This window comes from Erythrolamprus reginae, chromosome 3 (assembly GCF_031021105.1).
Source record: "Erythrolamprus reginae isolate rEryReg1 chromosome 3, rEryReg1.hap1, whole genome shotgun sequence".
Classification (NCBI taxonomy): Eukaryota; Metazoa; Chordata; class Lepidosauria; order Squamata; family Dipsadidae; genus Erythrolamprus; species Erythrolamprus reginae.
Genome location: NC_091952.1, coordinates 184761006 through 184781919, shown reverse-complemented (window position 1 = coordinate 184781919; position 20914 = coordinate 184761006). Strand labels below are relative to the sequence as shown.

General features: G+C 41.3%; 1 protein-coding gene across 5 annotated transcripts in view; it reads right to left on the bottom strand.

Moving 5' to 3' along the window:
• CARMIL1 (capping protein regulator and myosin 1 linker 1) overlaps window positions 1-19789 on the bottom strand; it is a 165032-nt gene extending 145243 nt beyond the window's left edge. For 4 of the 5 annotated variants that reach the window (XM_070747393.1, XM_070747394.1, XM_070747396.1 and 1 more), the window contains exons 1-2: window positions 18847-19753; window positions 6840-6937 (exon numbers count right to left, since the gene is read on the bottom strand). In XM_070747393.1, the coding sequence (XP_070603494.1) occupies window positions 6840-6937; window positions 18847-18886 (138 nt within the window). In that variant the 5' untranslated portion in view covers window positions 18887-19753. Of the gene's footprint in view, window positions 1-6839; window positions 6938-18846 lie in introns of all 5 variants that reach the window. The other variant, XM_070747395.1, reaches the window with a different exon arrangement.
• Between the last annotated feature and the right edge of the window lie 1125 nt (window positions 19790-20914).

Sequence of the window (20914 nt, the reverse complement as noted above, 5' to 3'; positions counted from 1 at the left end):
GGGGCAGAGACAACAGGGCTGCTCCCCCACTCAGAGAGACAGGCCTGCAAGACTGGGATTGTGGACAAGTGCCATAGAGTCAGAAGATGTGTTCCGACATTGTCCCAACATGCATTTCTGGATAGAGGCAGGATTGAGGGGGAAGGGAGAAGGGAAGGAGAAGCCCGGCTGGCTTTCCTTTGATGTGGGGCAGAGGGAAAGACCCAATATCCCCTCCATGGCCTGCAGCGGCAGTGCGCTTCACAACGGGGGATTCTGGGTCCCCTCCTTCTCCTAGAGCCCATTCCGTGCCCCACTTGCCCCGGCAATTCTCTCTCTCAGAAGCTTGCCCCTCAGCCAGTCTCCCTCACTGTGTATGTGTGTGTGTGTCTCTCTCTCTGTGCATCTCTGTGAGTGTGTGTGTGTCATTCTTTCTCATTCTGTGCCTCTGTGCATCACTCTCGGAAAGCTCTCTGGGGCTTTTTGCCATCTGTTTTTCTTCCTTCCCTTTGCAAAGTTGGGCTGGTAGAGCAACACCTGGTGGAGGTTTCCTTTCTTCTCCCCCTCCTTTGGTATGCACCCTCCCAGCCCTGCCACAGCTGGCCAGGGGTCACATGAGGAGGGAGGGGAGGAGGAGGAAAGCCTCTGCCACAGGTTGCACTCAATGTCCTATATTCATTAGCCATCATCAGCCTGTCACCATGATATATCCAATGGTAACCTATTCCACAATTTTCTCAGTGATGTTCCTCCTCTCAACCATCAATTTTCCAGAGTGGTCTAGTTTACTGGGCTGCCTAGATCACTTAATCTTGATCACCTCTTCCTTTCCTTCCATCTCTTCTCAAGGATTCTTCCATGCTTCTACCATGACAATTCCACTTCTATTTTATTCCATGCATGCACCAAAAGATCCAAAACAGACACAGGTCACCCCAAGGCAGCAATTCCATATACAGTTCATGCACATGACATTTTGCATATCTCTACCAAGCACTTGTTGAAACATAGAATAATATTTAAGGGGAATTCTAATAGATATAGAAATATGGTTATTTTGTGGTGTAACTTTGGTTTTAATATGCATTAATTTTAACACATTATTTTTATTTGAATGTATGAATCAGAGTAACAAGATTTTATGGCAATAGATAGGTCTCAGCTGAATTTTATGTAACTCTCACCTAAGTTTTAAAAAATCAATTGCAAGAGAGCCTTTGACTGATTGATTTATCCCTTTATTGGAAATGGCTATAAAACAGAGAAAGGGAGGAAGGATAGAGCAAAGCAATGGATATTAATCCTAGGACAATGTAGCCTTTTACAGAAAAAAAAAATAAGCAGAGGTCCCAGGATTTTATGGTACATGCTCTGTACAATCAATTTTACATTAATCAAGTCTCTTAATAGGGACATGTTGATGTGACATCCTGACAGACACAAAAGCACAAATAAATGTATGCTTGTCATATCTTGATATTTTCATCTTGCACAGAAATCTCTTATCTTTCTGTTTCTATCTTGTCACAGGACATTGTGAGTGCTTTCAAGGGAGGATAGCAATGTATATTCAAAGATTCTGTGACCCAGTCCAATATTTTTCTTTATTTGTAACAGTGTAAGATAGAAAAGCATTGATTTCTCTAAGAATCCTTCACAGCTCTATTTTAATTGATAGAAAGCACTATCAGCTGAAGCAAATAAATCCATTCTTTTTCATATTTATCATTTTAGAAGACAGTAAAACACAGCAAACTGATTTTTGATCTATTCCGCCTAAACATGTATGTGAGTTGTTGTTTATAGCGGAAATCAATTAAGAGCTTCAATTAAACTTAGCAGGCTACCACTCTCAGCTACCAGAATGTTGATTTTCAAATCTTCCCCTTGTCTGGAATCAGTATCAGCCATCATTCAATGCTATATCATCTTCCAACAATAGTTATCTCTGTTCTTGCAAGCTCCTTAGCAAGACACTATGCATGCATTAAAAAAAACCTTTAATTTTCTCCCAGCTCTTTCCCAGCATCAGATTATCAACTGAAGGTACAGTTTCTATGCCTGAAAGATCAAATCTCAGGCTGGTAAACAGTATTTATCTACTCTATTCTTTCACTCTTACATTTGACCTCTTGATTTGCAGAACAAAAAAAAAAAATTGAATATTGCCAACAAATACAGGGTTTCACTTTTAAAACAAGAATCTGTAAGGATCAGAGAGTAAGTTAAAGATAAAAAATTCTAAATGTCATGTGTATTTTGAATCATATCTTGTAAATGAAAAGAAAAAGAAAAAATATTACTGTTTTGCTACTGAATTTCAGCAGTGTAATCCTGATACTCTGAATGCCATAAAAATAAGACTGTGACTCCCTCCTACATGAACAATCAAAAACTAATGTATTTAAAAAGCCCAACATTTTTTAACAATGTCTATGTGCATTTCAAACTTAAATCATATACAAATCATTTAAATCAAATACAAATCTCTCTGTTATTCAAAACTAATGGTAGGATGTAATCTATGAAAAGTATAGTAGCACAATTTTTCAGCTACTCTTGGGAAGGTATCATAAAGGCAAGACATTCTAAAAATAAAATGTATTCCCACTTCTACATTAAAAAAATATACTACTGGGCCAACCATAAATACATAATACAGTGGTACCTCTACCTAAGAATGCCTCTTCTTACGAACTTTTCTAGATAAGGACCGGGTGTTCAAGATTTTTTTGCCTCTTCTCAAGAACCATTTTCCACTTACAAACCCGAACCTCATAAACTGTAACTAGAAAAGGTGGGAAGAAGCCTCTGTGGGGCCTCTCTAGGAATCTCCTGGGAGAAAACAGGGCCAGAAAAGATGGGGAGAAGTCTCCGTGGGGCCTCTCTAGGAATCTCCTGGGAGGAAACAGGGCCTCCACCCTCCCTGTGGTTTCTCCAATCGCACACATTATTTGTTTTTACATTGATTCCTATGGGAAAAATTGCTCTCCAAGATTTAGATGTGCAACTTTTTTTAAAAAAACTCTGTATTTTTCAGAGTATACGATGCAACAACTCCCCCCAGAGATCAGAACCGCCCCCACCCTCCTTGCCTTTCGTAAGTTACTCAAAATCCACTTTTGTCACCAGGCATGGGGTAACTGAGCTATCTCTAGGCTATTATAGTTTTGTGTATGGTATGGTTTTAATGTTATGGGGTTTAGATGTTGTTTTAATGTATTGGATTTGTTATATTGTGAGCCACTCCGAGTCCTCAGAGAGGGGCGGCATACAAATCTAATAAATAATAAATAAATAATAAATAATATAAGATGCAATTCTCCATGTAAAAAGAGGCTGAAAATTTGGGTGTGTCTTATACTCAGAATGTAGCCCTGCCCACCTGCTGCCCCCCACCCTTCAGCCTCCATGTGCCCTCTTCCTGGCTGCACAGATTCCCACAGACAATGGCTTATGTTTTGGGGTTCTGTGCCTCGCATTTTCAGCCTCCAAACACAAACACTCCAAACAACTATTTTAGTATTCATTAAATGTAAAATGACAAGCATAAAAGTATTATAGGAAATTAGGCTGCATGAAATAGGCAGGTTGTCATGGATAAAGTACACTTAATTTGAAAAAGTTTGTAATACCTCTTAGAACATCTATCATATATAAACTGTTTTAATAAATGCATCATGTGGGTATAAAAGAACATTCATAACAAAGAATGCAATATACTATTATCAAATAACAGCAGGCACCTGTTTTTAAACATAGGCTGCATCTAACTTCATGAAAAGTCCACGACACAGCACCTGGCTTTTACTCACACAACCCTGCTCCCATCACAGGGTTCGTATACAGGGTATACAGGGTTCGTGTATCATAGATGGGAAGAAAAAGAAAGGGCATACACACCTTTGTAGTCACATATTATTATATTTTACCCTTCAAATTAGACCGGCCTCTATACACTTCACAGATTCCTATAGCCACATTCAGGTTGAAGCATATAGATATATTGCTATAATGTTTGTGCCCTGCAGCTTGAAATGCTTATTATCATTCAGTCATGATCGGGCTGCCTTTCAGGCTGGGGGAAAGTCCCTCGTCACTTTAGCTGCTGGCTATGATGCTGCTGTTATGTCAAACCCAGAAGATGCCACCAGCACTTGTAACAGAGCCAACAATCATGTTGTGGAGCACTTGTGCTGAATGCAGATTCTAACTAAATCCTGGCTTAGCTGGACTGACAGAGGGAGAGGGGTGGAGTGGGGCATGGAAATGTTTAAATCATGGGCAGGCACACTGCAGCTTTCGCTGCAGACAACACTTATTTTGGATTTACTGATTGTTAGAACATGCCAGAAATGTCGGATTAAAAGCTTCCTTCACCACCGCTGCGTTCAAGATCTTCTTTCCAATGCATCCCTGGAACCTGACATTTTGAATATTTCTTAATAAAGCTTTGCAAATTAACAAGTAATTTCTAATTATTCTGACTGGAAGGCTAAGAAAACAGATGGAGGATAAAGTGATGAGCACTTATTACATTACATAACACTATTTTTCCTTTGGTGGGGGGGATATTTTACTTGAAACCCCCAGAAGAGGTGTCTATAATATAAACCAAATAAATCATATGAAGTGGAGCTAGGATTTTTCAAGACTTTTTGATCCTGGGCTGGAGATACTTATACTACTACTGCTTATACTACCATTTCATACATTAGTTTTAAAATGGGGAGAGGACATGACAATTAGTTTTTCCAGGTTCGAGATGACATAAAAAGGAGGAAGATTGTGTTAAAGTTTGACCTGCCCTATACATATTACAATATCAAGTCATGTTTAACTCTAACAATTGTGGTGGTTCTATTATGGAGCTGTTTACTGTATCTTCTGACCCCTGTCCTATTGTCTTTCCTATATCTTCTCTTCTATACCTATATATTTTCTTCTATTCTCCAATTGATGTATTTTTTATTCCTATACTCTCTCCTCTTTTCTTCCTCTAATATTTTTTTTTACTCTATTACCTGCATTGTATATTATTATGTATTGGACAAGATAAATAAATAAAAATAAAATAAATATCAAATTAATAACATTGCAATAGCCAACTCCCGGTGACTAGTTTGTTTAGTAGCAATAATGGTCTTAATTATATGGATTAGTATTTTAAAGTAAATTATTAAGTGGAGAACCATCTTCTAGATTTGTATTTTAAATAGAACTTTTTATAGTTATCTCCCATCTTGCATTAAAGTCTATAAAATTATATTCATTTGTATCAAGCCATAAGAAAGCTAACACTTCTAAGCATGTCAGTAATCTTAAATAATTGGATTACACTAGATTATGATGTTAAAGTGATTATGTTTTGTGGTAGAGTTAAGTATTTGGAGGTTTGAGAATCAGCTGAGTTGAGCAGCCATAGAAATAGAATAAACAAACAAACAAATGTCAGCTACAGAGAAAGTTGCACTGTATCCCAACAAATATTTCATAGATCCTTAAGAAAAGTAACTATTGATAACTTAAAGAAGCAAGATGTTTGTAGTTACTGTTGTTACTTGACAATTATCTTAAATGTCCAAAACAAAAATCAAAAGAGTTACAAATCTGCAGATGAGGTAACTATTTGATTTTTCTCAAGCTAAATTCATTTCTCATGTTAAATCATGCTTTATTTCAATCATCATTTGTTGATTAACCCACAATATAACACTTAGCCAAAGTAAAACAAGGTGAAAAATCGCCTTAATTTGCAAACCATCTTTTATGGCTTTGTTTCCATAAATATAACAACAATGATAAATTCAGTCAAATGTGATTACTCAAACAAGATCAATTAATCAGAATACTCTTATAGTTCTTGACATATAACCGCAACTGGGGCCAGAATTTCTGTTGTTAAACATGGAGTTTGTTAAGTTATGCCTGATTTTATGACCCCTTTGCTGGGGTTGTTAAGAGAATCACCAAAGTTAAGGAGTTTCCCGGTTGTTGTTTGGTTAATCTGGCTTCTCCCATTGACTTGGTTTGTCAGAAGGTGGTTTGGAAGGTCACAAATGCTCATTGCATAACTGCAAGATGCTGCAGCTATCATAAATACATGCCAGTTGCCAAGTGTTCGAATTTTGATCCCATGACCAAAGTCATGTTGTGAACAGCAACAACCAGTCATTATTTTTACAGTCATTTTAACTCTGAACTGTTGCTAAACAAATGGTTGTAAGTCAAGGACTAAAGGTATAAACATCTGCTTGGCTGTCTCCCCCCCCCCCCACCTCCAAAGTGGAATAGAAGATAGGTTTTTCAAAATTACAGTGCAGAGTAGTTCTGGAACAGGTATACCAAAGACTGCACTAAATTCCAAGCACTGTTTTAGATCTTATCTTCCTTTCTTAACCTCATATTCACAGACACTTATAGAACAACAAATTATGACTCACTCAAAATGTCTTATTCTACAAAATTTATGGATATAAAATGCAAAACAACCACTCTCATATTTTATAATAATAGCATCTGAAACACACTGTGATAATATTTTTGGTTTCCATAAGTACTATAATTACAATTTTATCCTACGAAAACTACAACTGTCTCTTTTGGATAATGTTTGTATGATGATGTTTCTTCACTTCACTGGACAAATCAGGTTTCTCACTTGGATACATTCTATATTCATTTTTTCACCCAGTCACATTAATACTGTTTCCAGAAATGCTTATGCACATTTTCTAGGATAAAAGAAACAAGATTGAGAAAAGAACTTATTTAAATTAAAATATTTTCATTTATAGGGGGGGTGGAGAGAGATTAAACCAAGAAACAAATTGTTTGAAGAAAAAATGAAATATACTTACCAATATTTTATTATCTACTTTGTCGCTCTTAACCTCAAGCTTAACTTTCTTTTTCACAGAAATCTTTATCTTCCTTCCAATCACGTCCTTGACACTTTCTGAAATAGTAGACAACATAAAATACTTTCAGTGTTTAGGATCTGAAAGAATCAATATACAGTATTTATATTATTATTTTATCCCCAAGTAAAGGTTCTTCAACATAAATAAGAGGAAGAACGTCATTTGTTTAACAGCTCCAAAGTGAAATATTACATGAACTCTAATTTTAAAAGTAAATCAAGCTCCCCTGTGTTTATGGGTTGACTGTAAACACTAAGAAATGGTAAACCAAAACAAAAGGCTTACTCATTATAAGACACAGTACTTGGCCCCTTACGGGTCATGTGAAAAAATTAGTAAGCCCCATGTCCTGAAGCTATTTTTTTTTTCAAGAAGCAACTAGACTTTGTTTTTTCTTTCAAGACATTTCACTAAAGAAGCTTCTTCAGATCTGAAGAAACGTCTTCAAAGAAAAAACAGAAAGTCCAGTTATCTTTTTTTTAAAAAAAATCACCTTTAGGACAAGCCATAACCTGGATGACTGAAATTTTCCTCTATACCAATCTCTCTCTTATTCTCTCCAACTCACTCATTTCTCTCTCCCTCTCTCATTTGTTTCTCTCATTTTCATCTCATTTTCTTCCTCCATTATTTTCTCATTTCTCTTTTTCTCCTCCTTTTTCTCCCTCCCTCTCCTTTCTCCTCCCCTTCTCTCTCATTTGTTTCCATCTCCCCCTCTTCTCTCCCTCTCTCTCTTTCCCCTTCTCTCATTTCCACCCCCCTCCCTCTCTGCGTCTCTTCTCTGTCTCTCAGAAAGCTGAGGCTGGGCTGACCCAGCCGGTGAGCTACTCTTGAGGCTCTTTGCTACTCCTTTTTTTTTTCTTCTTGGCAACTTTTCAGACACCCAGGCTGACTGAGCAGCATGAGCCACTGTGGCAGTCTTATCAAAGATGACCCTCCTCCTCTTCACGTGACCCTCTGACTGGCTGCTGTGGGGCCAGTGTGCATGAGCGGCGATGCCCTCCTCAAGTGAGCAAAGGGGTGCCACCACCAGCGTTGATTGAAAAGCACCCTCCTTGCTTTAAATCTTGCACAGGGGACTTTTGCCACCCAGAGAACACTTTTCAATCAACTCCGCTGGAGTAAAGAAGCTCAGGGCAGTGGGAAAAGGAGCTGGCTGCGCCAAACCTTGCACGCCCACCCTGGAGATCCAGCTTGGAGAAAGCTGGAGCGCCCTTGCCAAAGGTGCTCAGCCTTCAGCCGGGTGACCTGCCTATTCTGTGTGCCTTCGCTACACTTTGGCTGAGCCCAGCCACTCGCTTTAGGAGCGTATCTCCACACCCTCCCCTTTCCACAACAACTGGCCAGGGGCTCGTGTGAGGAGAAGGATGGTCGTGTTTGGTGAAGTCACCACAATAGCTTGTGTTCACTCCTATACCCCTTTCCATTGTACCCTCCTCCTAGATCCCATTCCCACCCTGCCAGCCCTCATGTTAGCGAGGTTGGCGTCGACCACTGTTGGGTTGGGTCAGTATCCTGGGGCAGAGAGCAGGTCATGTGACCAGGTCAGCAGGGAGCCACAGGAGAGGGGTCCACTTTCATTTTGTAGTCCACTGTGTAATTTAAATAATTATCAACGCAAATTTTGAATATGAAAAAGTACGTGCTTACATTTAGCATTACCTCAGATAGCCTAAGATAAGAATCAGATCCACAGATGTAAATATTTAAAATATTGTTAGAGAGAAGCTGGGAGGAATCTATCAAATTTTTGGTTTGATTTGCTTGTTGAAACGTATGGTATTACCATTTCTACACTGAAATTGCTTATAGGTGTCTACAACATTCAGAAAGAAGATTGTACACATCTGGGAATGAATATCAAAAGATTACCAAACAATTAAGTACCAATGATTCCATAATAAATAATAATAATAATAATAATAATAATAATAATAATAATAATAATAATATTTGTATGCCACCCCTCTAGAACATCTTCTACAAGTAGCGATTTCAAACAACTGCCAACTTATCCAGACTATCCCAGCAAGTTTAGTCACACAGCACAATAAATGACACTGAAATATGAAAGCCAGTTTGATCTAGTGGTTAAGAGACCATGAGTTCAAGTCCCGCCTTATCCATGAAAGCCAGCTTTCATGGGTTATTGTTTTGTGGAAAATAGAAAGATGTATTTGTAAAAATAAATAAAGAATAATAAAAAATAAAAAGACGAAATAAACAAACAAATAAAATATACAAATAAGTCTCTAAGAACCCCAGAATTTCATCACATAAATCTACTTTGTGCAGGGTTTTTTGTAATTCTGCACAATGAACTTTGACATCGCTCATGAGAGATGTGCCAGGAAGAAACCTTTGCTCTCCAGAAAGAACTAATTAAATTTTGCTCCTGATCACCCAGGCAAAATCAGGACTTCTGGATCAAAATGTTTTGCACAAGTGACTCACTTGAAGTGAGGCAATGATAAGAGTTATTTGGCCACAGCGACAGAAGACATTTAGTCAAAATTAAACAAAGCATTTCACTAGAAGAGCTTGATACAGGTAGTTCTCAACTTACAACAATTTGTTTAGTGAATCACGTAATCAAAAATTGGCAACTGGCACATAATTATGATGTCTGCAGTGTCCCGGGGGTCCCATGATCACATTTTCTGACCTTCTGATAAAGTCAATGGAGAAGCCAGATTCTCTTAATAACCATGTTACTACCTTAACCACTGAAGTGATTCACTTAACTGTGGCAAGAAAGGCCTTAAAATTGGGCAAAACTCACTTAGCAATAGAAATTTGGGGCTCAATTGTGATTGTAGATTGAAAACTACCTGTATTGTTTAAAAAAAAGGCTGGGTTGGGGCTGCTTTGCTGGATCAGGACCTGGGCCACTCATCATAACACTCACCGTAAATGATATACAGTGGTACCTCATGATACGAACCCCTCGTCTTACGAACAACCCGAGATACGAACCCGGGGTTCAGAAATTTTTTGCCTCTTCTTACGAACTTTTTCCTTCTTACGAACCCGCTGCCGCCGCTGCCAAGAACCCCCACCACCCGGCTGTCGCTTTTTGAAACAGCCGGGGGGCTTCTCAGCGTCCTCCTGAACCCGAACGCCAAACCTGAACTTCCGGGTTCGGCGTTTGGGAGGCCGCCGAGAAGCCCCCCGGCTGTTTCAAAAGACGACAGCCGGGCGGCGGAGTTTCTCGGCCGCCTCCCAAACGCTGAACCCGGAAGTTCGGCAAAAGTTCGGGTTCGGGAGGCCGCTGAGAAGCCCCACCGCCTGGCTGTCACCTTTTAAAACAGCCGGGGGGCTTCTCGGCGGCCTCCCGAACACCGAACCTGGAAGTTCGGGTTTGGCGTTCGGGTTCAGGAGGACGCTGAGAAGCCCCCCGGCTGTTTCAAAAGTTGACAGCCGGGCGGTGGCGTTTTTTTGCGGGGGGGGGGGGTTCGTTGCACGGATTAATTGATTTTACATTGTTTCCTATGGGAAACAATGTTTCGTCTTACGAACTTTTCGTCTTACGAACCTTTCCCCGGGAACCAATTAGGTTCGTAAGACGAGGTATTACTGTACTATACCACAGGGTGCTTCAGGATGATATGAAGCCAACTATCAAAAGATTGAAACTGAACTGAAAGTGGACCTTGCAACATGACAATGATCCCAAACATTCCAGTAAATCCACTGAGAAATGACTGGGAGAAAAAAAGAATCATTGAAATGGGACATACATGCGAGAAGCCTCTCAAACATTGTGCAGCTGAAAAAAATCTTCCTGGAAGAGAGGGAACATATTCCCCAAAATGAATATCAGGGACTGGTGGACAGTTGTAAGAAATGCCTACTTGGGATTCTTTTTACCAAAGAGGGCGACACCAGGTACTTGAGCCAAAGGCATGCTTACATTTTCCAGAGAGGAAAATGGCGTATCTGTTAATTTTGTTGCTGAACAAATTATTGCAATATCAATTTTTCATAGCCTTTTTAAAAATTTGCATATTGTTTGGACAAAGATAAAATATTGATATGCCCATATTTGTTTCAAAAAACACTTTAAATAGAGTGCACTTTTTATATGACTAAACACTTGATCTCATTTACATTCAGATATTCTACCTAACAGCCATTTTCACTGTATATATAAATGTAATTGAGAAATGACCATCACCTTTTAAAGCTGTCCACTCTCCTCCACCCACCAGAATACCGTAATAGTTCCAAATATTTTTCTCCAACACAATTAAAATGAGATCTCCCAAATATGTAATGACGCTCCTTCTAGCAATCAAATCTCTGACTTATGGCTTATCAACATAGTTGTCCTTGAACTATGCACAAAACAGATTACACTGCTGGACTCTGTTCTGCAGGGCTCTCTGGTAGAAGCCTCCCGAAAATTCACGGGTACAAATTTCACACACACACGTTTGAAAATTCAAAACAATGTCCTTTATCACAAAATTCAAAAGAAACAAAGCACCCTTTTTGTATTGCAAAGAGCACTCTTCCCCAAAACAACCTTGTAGGCTGTACAAGTCCCTTAATCAGTCCTTAAGTACTTAGCTAGTAGCTGTGAAGAAACGTCACAGCCCTCCTTCTTCCCACGAAGTGAAACACACACACACTTTACTCTGCTTTGATGTCAAAGGCATGAAAAATCCAAAGTTCAGAAACAGCAAGGCACGATCCTGAAGAACTGCGATCAGATAATCTTCCACAACGGCCAAACTAGCACGCTGCTATTTATAGCAGCAGCTCTAATTACTGGAGCCCCACCCAAACACAGGTGGCCTCTCTTATCTCCTGTAATATTTCCTCAATTGGTCTCTTTGATGCATAAGTCTGCGCCTGCGTGGGTCTAACACTTCATCATCCAAATTGACCAAAGATAATGGTGATTGGCTTCCTGGGCTGTGTGCCAAGCCCCCCTCTTCCAAGTCAACCCCACCTTCTTCTTCGTCCGAGGAAACTGCACTCCCTGATTCTGCCGGCAACAAAACAGGCCTAGGACATGTTGACGTTTCCCCTGCCTCCACTCCACATTCCCTGGGGCAGGAGCTGGGCCAGAGCCAACCACAACAGACTCTAAGCATAATAATTTTTCCCATTAATATTTTTGTATTCTAAGTATTCCAAATACTGAGCCAAGAGCATGAAAAGCTGCCATTTCTACCTAGGATGTTGGATTCCTGACTTCCAAGTATATTTTGCCATAATATTCAAAAAATGCTGATGCAAGAAATCAACTTTTTGCACTTTGTAACATAAACCAAAATCTTGAAGATTCCAGAAAGGTGAAAAATAATCTATCTCACTTCAACAGAGAAATCTAATTTGGAAACTTTCATCTTTGTTTGACTTTTTCATTTCATGCTATTGGAACAACACTGGATATTTTACCATTTTTAAAAGCAATGTTTCAGTGTATCATCATGTATGCTTTTGAAAAATGTCACCTTTTTCTTTGCCTATACTGATAAGGGAAAATATTTTAGGAGGAGCTTTTGACAGTAAATTAAAGAATAAAAAGGTAGAATGACCATTGTACTTTCTAAGAGTTTTAAAATATAAAGATAAAGTTAATTTTGAAAAAAAAGAAAAGAAAAGCTGCCATTCCAAAATGGGCTTTACAGAACTATTACTCAAACTGATGTTATAAGTTTGATGCCAAATTTTCATTCAATTCTAATACCATCTGTCACAGGTCACAAACAACTTCCTTCTCAAATGCTTTTCATGCATTTTTCTTTCTTTCTTTTTCGGTCTCTGCATAAGAAGTAGACTAAAGGTCACAGGCAGAACTGTATTCAAAACTCAGACTTAGGGAGAGGGGATTTCTTGCACAGGCTAGCTATTTAGCAGATGAAAGAAGTCACATCATTCATCTTCACTTCTGCAATAGTGTTGTACTCTGCCTTTCCTAAAGCATTTGCCTTTTTTGTCCTCCTATTTACAATATAATGCAAGTGGCTTTGGTCAGATCTATACGAATACGTTTGTTATCTTATCCAAGGATAACTCACATGTACTAATTTGTAAGCTGCCCAATCACCTTGGAGGAGATATGGATGGCACAAAAATTGAATAAACAAATGAATAAATAAGTAAAAATATATCTTATTAAATAAGATATAAATAAAATGATATAAACAAATAAAATACAACAATAACAATAATATAGTCATGTAGCAAACTAGCCCCATTGTTCTAATAGAACTGGTTTGGTCTAGTGTATGGGTGTGAAACTTGATTTCATTGAGCATTAGCATTGTGTTTGACCTTGGGGTGGGGTGGGAAGGCATGACTGAGGTGGCCAATTTGTCATCACCCATGTTGGGGGTGTCTCTGGTGGCCAGAGTGCTCTGCCAAAGAAAATGGGCTCCCAAGCTCAGTTTTCGGCTGCGATGGCCTCCTGCAACCCTCTGCCAGTGAAAATGGATCTCAGGAAGGCCACACATAGCCCTCCTGTGCTCCATTTTCGCTGGCAAGGGCACTGTGGGCCAGTTCTTTGCTGTTTCCAGGGCAGCCTTGCAGCCTAGATCTAAGCACCCCATGGTCTGGATCCAGGCTCCAGGCCTTGAGTTTGACACCAATGGTCTAGTAGTTAAAAGAACCAGGCTAAAAACTAGGAAACTATTCCAGTCATGTCTTATGAATGAAAGATGGGGAGGTGACTTTGAGGCAATAATTATCTCTTAGCCCAACTTGTCTCACTAGGTTGTTGTGAGGAAAATAGGAGGAGTATTAGGTATTTTGCTGCCTTGAGTTTCTTGATGATGATCTTCATCCATTGTGTTCAAAGATGACCTTGATATTTAACAGGTTTTTAGCTGTCCACGATGCATCAGGTGGCTGCTAAGGCCCATATCGGCATGAAATGTTCTGCCACATGTTGGGCAGACATGTGTGGGCACCCTTGTTGCAGCTCTAGCTTTGCAGAATGCTCGCTTCTCTTCTGCTATGATTGTTCTTCTGTTCTCAGATGTCTGGCAGCCTTGATGGATCAGCATGCGCCATGTTGATCAATCTTGTGCCAGGGCTTCCCAGGAGGTGGTGTCGATATCCATGCACTTGAAGGAGGCTTTCAACGTGTCTTTGTATTGCTTCCTTTTCCCCCTGTGCAATCACTTTCCTTGAGACAGCTCACCATAGAGGAGCTGTTTGGAGATGCAATAGTCTGGCATCCTTGCAACATGACCTGCCCAGCGTGTCTGGGCTTTCATCAGCAGGGCCTGAGTAGATGGCAGGCCTGCTCTGGAGAGGACTTCTGTGTCTGGCATCTTATCCTGCCTCCCGATCCTCAGAATTCTACAGAGGCAGGCCATATGGAAGTGGTTTAATTGTCTAGCATGCCTCCTGTCTCACTGGCATACATCAGAGTAGTTAGCACAGTAGATTTTGACCTTTGCAGCAAAGCTTATTCCATGTCAGTCCCACATGTGAGTCAGTAGTCTGCCAAATGCGGAGCCTGTCTTGGTGATTCTGCAGTTGATTTCAATATCAATTGTTACTGCATGGGAGAGGGTGCTGCCAAGGTATATAAATTGGTCCACTGCTTGCAGCTTTTGTCCCTTCTCTGTGATGGTGGGCTCTTGGTATGTGGCTTTCGGAACTGGCTGGTACATTTGGTCTTCTTTATGGCGATAAGGAGGCTAAAGTTATCACATGCTGCTGCAAATTTGTCCACACTGGCCTGCATTTCCTGCTCTGATCTAGCATTCAGGGCACAATCGCCAACAAAGAGGAGGTCAGGTAGCACAGTCTCCTTTCTCTTGGTGACAGCCTGGAATCTTCATAGGTTGAACAGTCTCCTATCGGTCCTGTATCTCAGGCTAACTCCCAAGGAACTGTTCTGGAAGGCATCTGACAGCATGGCTGAAAACATTATGCTGAACAAGGTTGGTGCCACCACGCACCCTTAATTGATACCGTGTGTAACAGGAAAGATCTCTGAAGCTTCTCCGTCATCCAGAACATGGGCCATCATACCATTGGGGAACTAACGTACCATCAGGATGAAATTATCTGGGTACCCAAATTGTAACATATGCTTCATAGATCTTCATGACTGACAATGTCAAAAGCCTTAGTGACATCCACAAGGGTGGCGTAGCTTGACACTTCTTTTGGAGCTGTCAGACTGTGAAGACCATGTCCACAGTGCCACGCTCTTTGCGGAAATCACACTGTGCCTCAGGTAATAAACCGTTCCAGGTGATCAGTCAGGCTGTTCAGCAACACTCAAAGATCTTACTTGCAATGGAAAGCAGACTTGTTGATTTCCTTTCCTCTTACAGAGGTGTACGATGGGCGCATCTTTCAGTGCCCATATTCCAGCACTGCACATGCATTGCCATATTGGTTTTGGCTTTTAGGGGAGGGGAATTTTTTTTATTTTTCAGCACTGCATATGCACCCGCAAGGCACTGGAGGAAGCAAACCGGTAGCGGGGTAAGTTAGGACCTACCCCTGGATCAAGTGATTATTTGGCCTCAAGTCATTATTCCACTATTTCATAAGAACACCAGCTCTTTAAGGTCACATTCATTCATAACTTCATTGTTGATAAGACAGCAGATGTGGTAGTGTACAAAGAATGGCCTTGAAGCAAAAAGAAGAGCTACTATCAAGGCAATTGCTCAGATATGTATGGTTTGATCCCATTCCAAGAAACTTCAGTTGGGCAAATATCACAAAAAGGCCCATCCCTAATTTATAAAAAATAAAATCATGGAGAGAAGCAAGACTGAAATCAGGGTAGGTATCAGATCAGGGGTCCCCAAACTTTTTACACAGGGGGCCAGTTCACTGTCCCTCAGACTGTTGGAGGGCCGGACTATAAAAAAACCTATGAACAAATCCCTATGCACACTGCACAAATCTTATTTAAAGTAAAAAACAAAATGGGAACAAATACAATATTTAAAATAAAGAAGTAATTAAATAATTAAGTAATAAAGTAATTTAAACTTAAATCAACAAACTCCCTCTATTTCTCCTTCCTTCTCTCCCTCCCTCCTTCCTCTCCATTTCTCTCTTCCCTCTCTCTTTTCTTCCTTCTCTCTCATTTGTTTCATTTTCCTCTCCCTCGTTTTCTCTCCATCATTTTCTCATTTTTCTCTTTTTTTCTCTCTCTCTCTCTTTCCATCTATCCCCCTTTCTCTCTTCCTCTCTATCTCTTCGTCTTTTTCTTTCTCTGTCCCACTCTCTCTTTCTCTCACTCATTCTCTTTCTCTCTCCCTCTTTGTATCTCTCCCTCTTTCTTTCTCTCTCTCCCTCTCTCTCTCTCTCCCTCCTATCATCCCCGCCCCTTGCCTCTGTACCGCCTCCTCGCTCAGCAGCAGACCGCAGTGAGTTGACAGGAGATTTGGGAGCTTATTATATCTATTGATAAAATCTCATGGGCTGCCGCGGGCCAGATAAATTACCTCAGCGGGCCGCATCTGGCCCCCGGGCCGTAGTTTGGGGACCGCTGTATCAGATCCTTCAGTAGTTTAATTCATTGTTTTAGGTCCCTTGTATATGAACCCAGCACATTTCTTTTCTGGACTCAGTGAAATCCCCTTGGCTACTTGTTTATGGAGATTCTCAATCATCCAGGTGATGGTTATCCCAAAGGTGCTTTTCCAAGAGGCAACTGAAGAAAAAACAAAAAGTCCAGTTGCCTCTTGAAAAAGCACCTTTGGGACCGCTATCACTATATTTATTATTATTAGATTATTACAGTGTGAATATTTTCCTTGTAAGCTATTGACGTGCACATGATTACAATGGTCTAAGAATTTAATGAATTTATAATTACTTCTACTCCAAGTTCTCCATTCAAATTATTCTGAATGAGTTTACATCCAATTACAATATATATAAAGTAACTTTTCCACAATATTCAAAGCAAGCTCACACATTCACTTGGAAATAGTTCTTTCCCCATCTGATACATTTATAAAAAAGCATGTTTTCCCATCTGATCCATTTATTGTGTATTTAATTAACTACATATGTACTACCAGATTTTCAATGAGGTTCTTATTTAACATCATCTATTCATTATACCCATTCAGCGTTCTTGAGATATTTTGAGTATATTTCCATATCAGCAAATCTGCTTACAGAATGATTTAGCAACATATTGCTCAACTAATAATAACAAGCTCATTTTTATGTTACACATTTTGATACCTTCTAAAACAACACGTGCATAACCATATGAGGATTTGGAATAGATTCCACAGAGTTCTACAAGGAAGTAAATGGACCATACTACACACTGGCACACAGTTGGAAGCTAAGAAAATTGCTCCTAAGTTCTGCTGTGTGCACGCAAGCCTGCACAATCCAAATTCACACATTTCCTGGGCAGTGCTCTGTTTACTGTGGTGAACTGGAATAAATTAAACTGTGCCTTTATTCTACCATCATGTTCCTTAATATAAATATATTTCAAATCCTTTTATTGTAACAGTAAGACCAAATTTTAACATTTGCTGGCAAATTTATCACAGAGGTTCCATTAAGAAATAGCCATTCTATATCTATTAGCACCAGTACTACACCAGTGGAAAAGGAAAAAAAGTAGCAAATGGCGCACTCCAAGGCAAAATAATGTGCTGTATTTGGAAGGCGAACAGCCATCCTTTCACAATGTTTGAAAATCTATATACAGTACTGTACATATTTGCTCGCGTGAAAGCTGCACTGAATCAGTGAGATTTCTCCCCCAAGTAAACATAAAAATGAGCTAGACGATTAGAGCACCTGTCTCAAATATTTAACATGTACACATATTGCAAAATCAATGTATTTTTATGACTCAGAATTTAGCATGGTTTTAATCTGCTCGACAAGCATTCTCAGGATTTGGCATAACAAGAAGCGCAACAAACAATATGAAAGTAAATTACAGTAATCAGTACAGGAAAAGACATGATGCATGCTTAATTATTTTGGCAGCATCATATATTCACCAGCTGCCCTGATTTTGGACTACGGGAAAGCCTACGCAAGCCTACAATAAGCAAAGCGTGCCTTCTCAAAAAGGTTTTTAATGCAGTGGATCCTTTCTTTTTAAATAACAAGAGGAAACGTTGCTTTAATTAAGCACGGGTGAAAAACAGCCAAGGACACAGGATCTGCCCATCGGCAGTTCCTTTTCATGACAAGATGCAGGCAAAGATGATCCCCTCCACAGTGGGACTACTAAGCAACAGATGCTTTGACAATCTTTCCTCCTCGGCCTTCACACCCCCTGAAGCGTTGCAACCAGTTGCTCTGCCTAAACCATGATTTGCCCAGCGGGAGAAATACATCCAAGGGTTCCTTAGTTAAGGAAAGCCTCTGCCCGCGTTTTATGTGGCAGAAAGCTCCCCAAGCCATTTCCACTGAGGCGGCAAAGGAAGATATCACACCAATGGAAAAGCCCCCAAGGGGCAAACGTGAGCCTCTGAGGGGGCTTGTCAGTTTGCTCCGCTCTGACTCGTCGCCATTCGAACGTGACAGAAAAAAGAAACGCCGGCGCCGCCTCGAGGGGTTTTTCCCAGCGGTTGCACCGAGTTTTCCTCACGGACGCCCAGCGTTCCGCTCCATTTGCCTATTTTATTACCGAGGCTGCGCAATCTCCCTCTTGCCCGCGTCTTTCTCCCCTCCCTCCCTAGCCAAGTAAATCTCTTCCTGGAAGAGAGGAGCCAAAGGGCGCTTCGGCCGGCCCTTATCTTTCCCGCCACGCCTTCCGTCCCCCGTCGTTGAGCCTGGGAAGGGATAACAAGGCTGCGGGGCTAGCCGGGCTAAAAGGGGGGAGGAGGCATTTCATCCCTCAGCTCGCTGTGGGGAAACGGCTCCCTCCTCCTTCTCCCTCCCTCCCCCTTTCCAACCTCCCGCGCTCCGGTGTCCATCGTTCCCGCGAAGGTGGGGGGGGGGAGAGGAAGCGGCACATGCTTACCCAGCAACTCTTTGGGAACGTCCGAGCTCTCTTCGGTCATCCTTGCTGGAGGCTTCGCCTTCCCCTCTTTTGGAGGGGGGACTGCTAAATCCTCGACTTACAGCCCCACCAGGGTTGCTCGCGGGGGGGGGTGACAATCGCTTCACGTTTCCCGCTCTCGCCTTCCTAGGTCGCCCACTTCCCCCGTCCGCCTCAGGCTGCTTATACTGTAGTTAGCTAGGCGAACGGGTTCCGATCAGCTGTTGAGAAAAGAAGGGGAGGAAAAGGACCCCCGCGCTCCTCTCGGTTCTGGTCTCCCCGCCGCTTTCCGAGGAGGGCTGAGAGAGATTTAAAAATATCGGAAAGCCGAGGGAGAATTACAAGGTTATTGCTGCTGCACGACGCCTTTTCATCTCAGCTGAGGGGGGGAAAGACCGCAGCCCAGACCGCCTTGGCGCGGCTCGGCTCTCCTTTTTTTTCCCCTGTTGCTGCGACTGCGCTCCTCGCTTTCGCTTTCCCCCCTTCTTTCCTTCTTCCTGGCCTCGGACGAGCTTCCCTCTCTCTCCTGGCCGGCTCCCCTCCAGCCTCACGCGGCCACCTCCGGGCTTGAGGGGCAAGCGGAAGGCGTGGGTGGCAGCGGCGCTGGCGGCATTCCTGCTTCTGGCGGACCCTCCAGCCCAGGCTCGAGGGGAGGCTTCCCTTCGGGCAACCCACGCAGCCCCGCTCCAGCCAAGCGACGGCCTCCTCCTCCTCCTTCCCCTCGCGAGAAGGCAGCCAGCCCGCCCGAGAAAGGCTCCGAGTTGGGTGAGCGAGAAAGCTCGTCTGGGCAAAAGGGGATTTCTTTGCCCTTCTCCAACCCGGCGTTAGCTCACAGATTCCATGCGCACAAAAAAACGAGGCATGGAGCCGGAACGTGCATATAAAGGACACTGGCGGCTCTCCCTTTGGTCCCTCCTTCGTTCCCACGAATTGCAGGAATCGAGCAGCCGACTACGGAGAGAGATCGGGGGCCATCTGGTGGCTTCAGGTTTAACTAAGCCTGGCGAGAGAGAAAAAGATCCCTCCCTTCCTCTATGCTCCCATTCCCACCATCTTTTTATTTTATTTTATTTTATTTTATTTAAGCTTATTTTTAAGGTGATTCGCGGTTATTTCAAAAGCAGCCCCGATCCCTCAAGCGAGGTTGGATCCGAGCAACCCGAATGATCGGGTTGTAAGGCAAAATGTTGTTTCATTTTACTCCCGTTCACGATCCAACTTCAGGTCATTCAATACTTCCACGAGATGTTTACAACTTACCCAGCTGGAGCTGTGATGTAGAGGGGGGGAAAGGCTTTATTAAATATGATTCTACTCAGATTTCTGAGGATGCTTAGAGCCTAGACTGGCCTCGAATTCGTTTATTTATTTATTTATGTATTTATATACTGCTCAAAAAAATAAAAGGGAACACTCAAATAACACATCCTAGATCAGAGTGAATGAAATATTTCCATTGAATACTGTATTTTGTTCTGTACAAAGTTGAATGTGCACAACAGCGTGTGAAATTGATTGTCAATCAGTGTTGCTCCTAAGTGGACAATTTGATTTCACAGAAGTTTGATTTACTTGGAGTTATATTGTGTTGTTTAAGTGTTCCCTTTATTTTTTTGAGTGTTCCCTTCATTTTTTTTGAGCAGTGTATGCATGTATGTATGTATGTATGTATGTACAGTATGTATCTATCCATCTATATATCTCCGGAGAGGGGCAGCATACAAGTCTAATAAATTATTATTAGATTATTACTATCTAGCTATCTAATTTATATTATATCTAATTTATATGCATGTCCTCAACTCCCGAAGGACTCTGGGCGGCTTATAGCAAAAGTATAATCTAAAAACAATTTAATTTTTTTAAAAATCCTTAATAAAAACATTCACACTTTTTGAGGCTGGTTCTAGAAGGTGTTATCATTCACTCAACTGCCCCAGGCCTGCCGGCAAAAGAAATTACAGTACTGTATAGGGAAAAATACACTAATAAAGTAGGACCAGTTTTAAGGAACATGTGAGGCACTAACTTTGTAGCCAGCTTTCTTCAG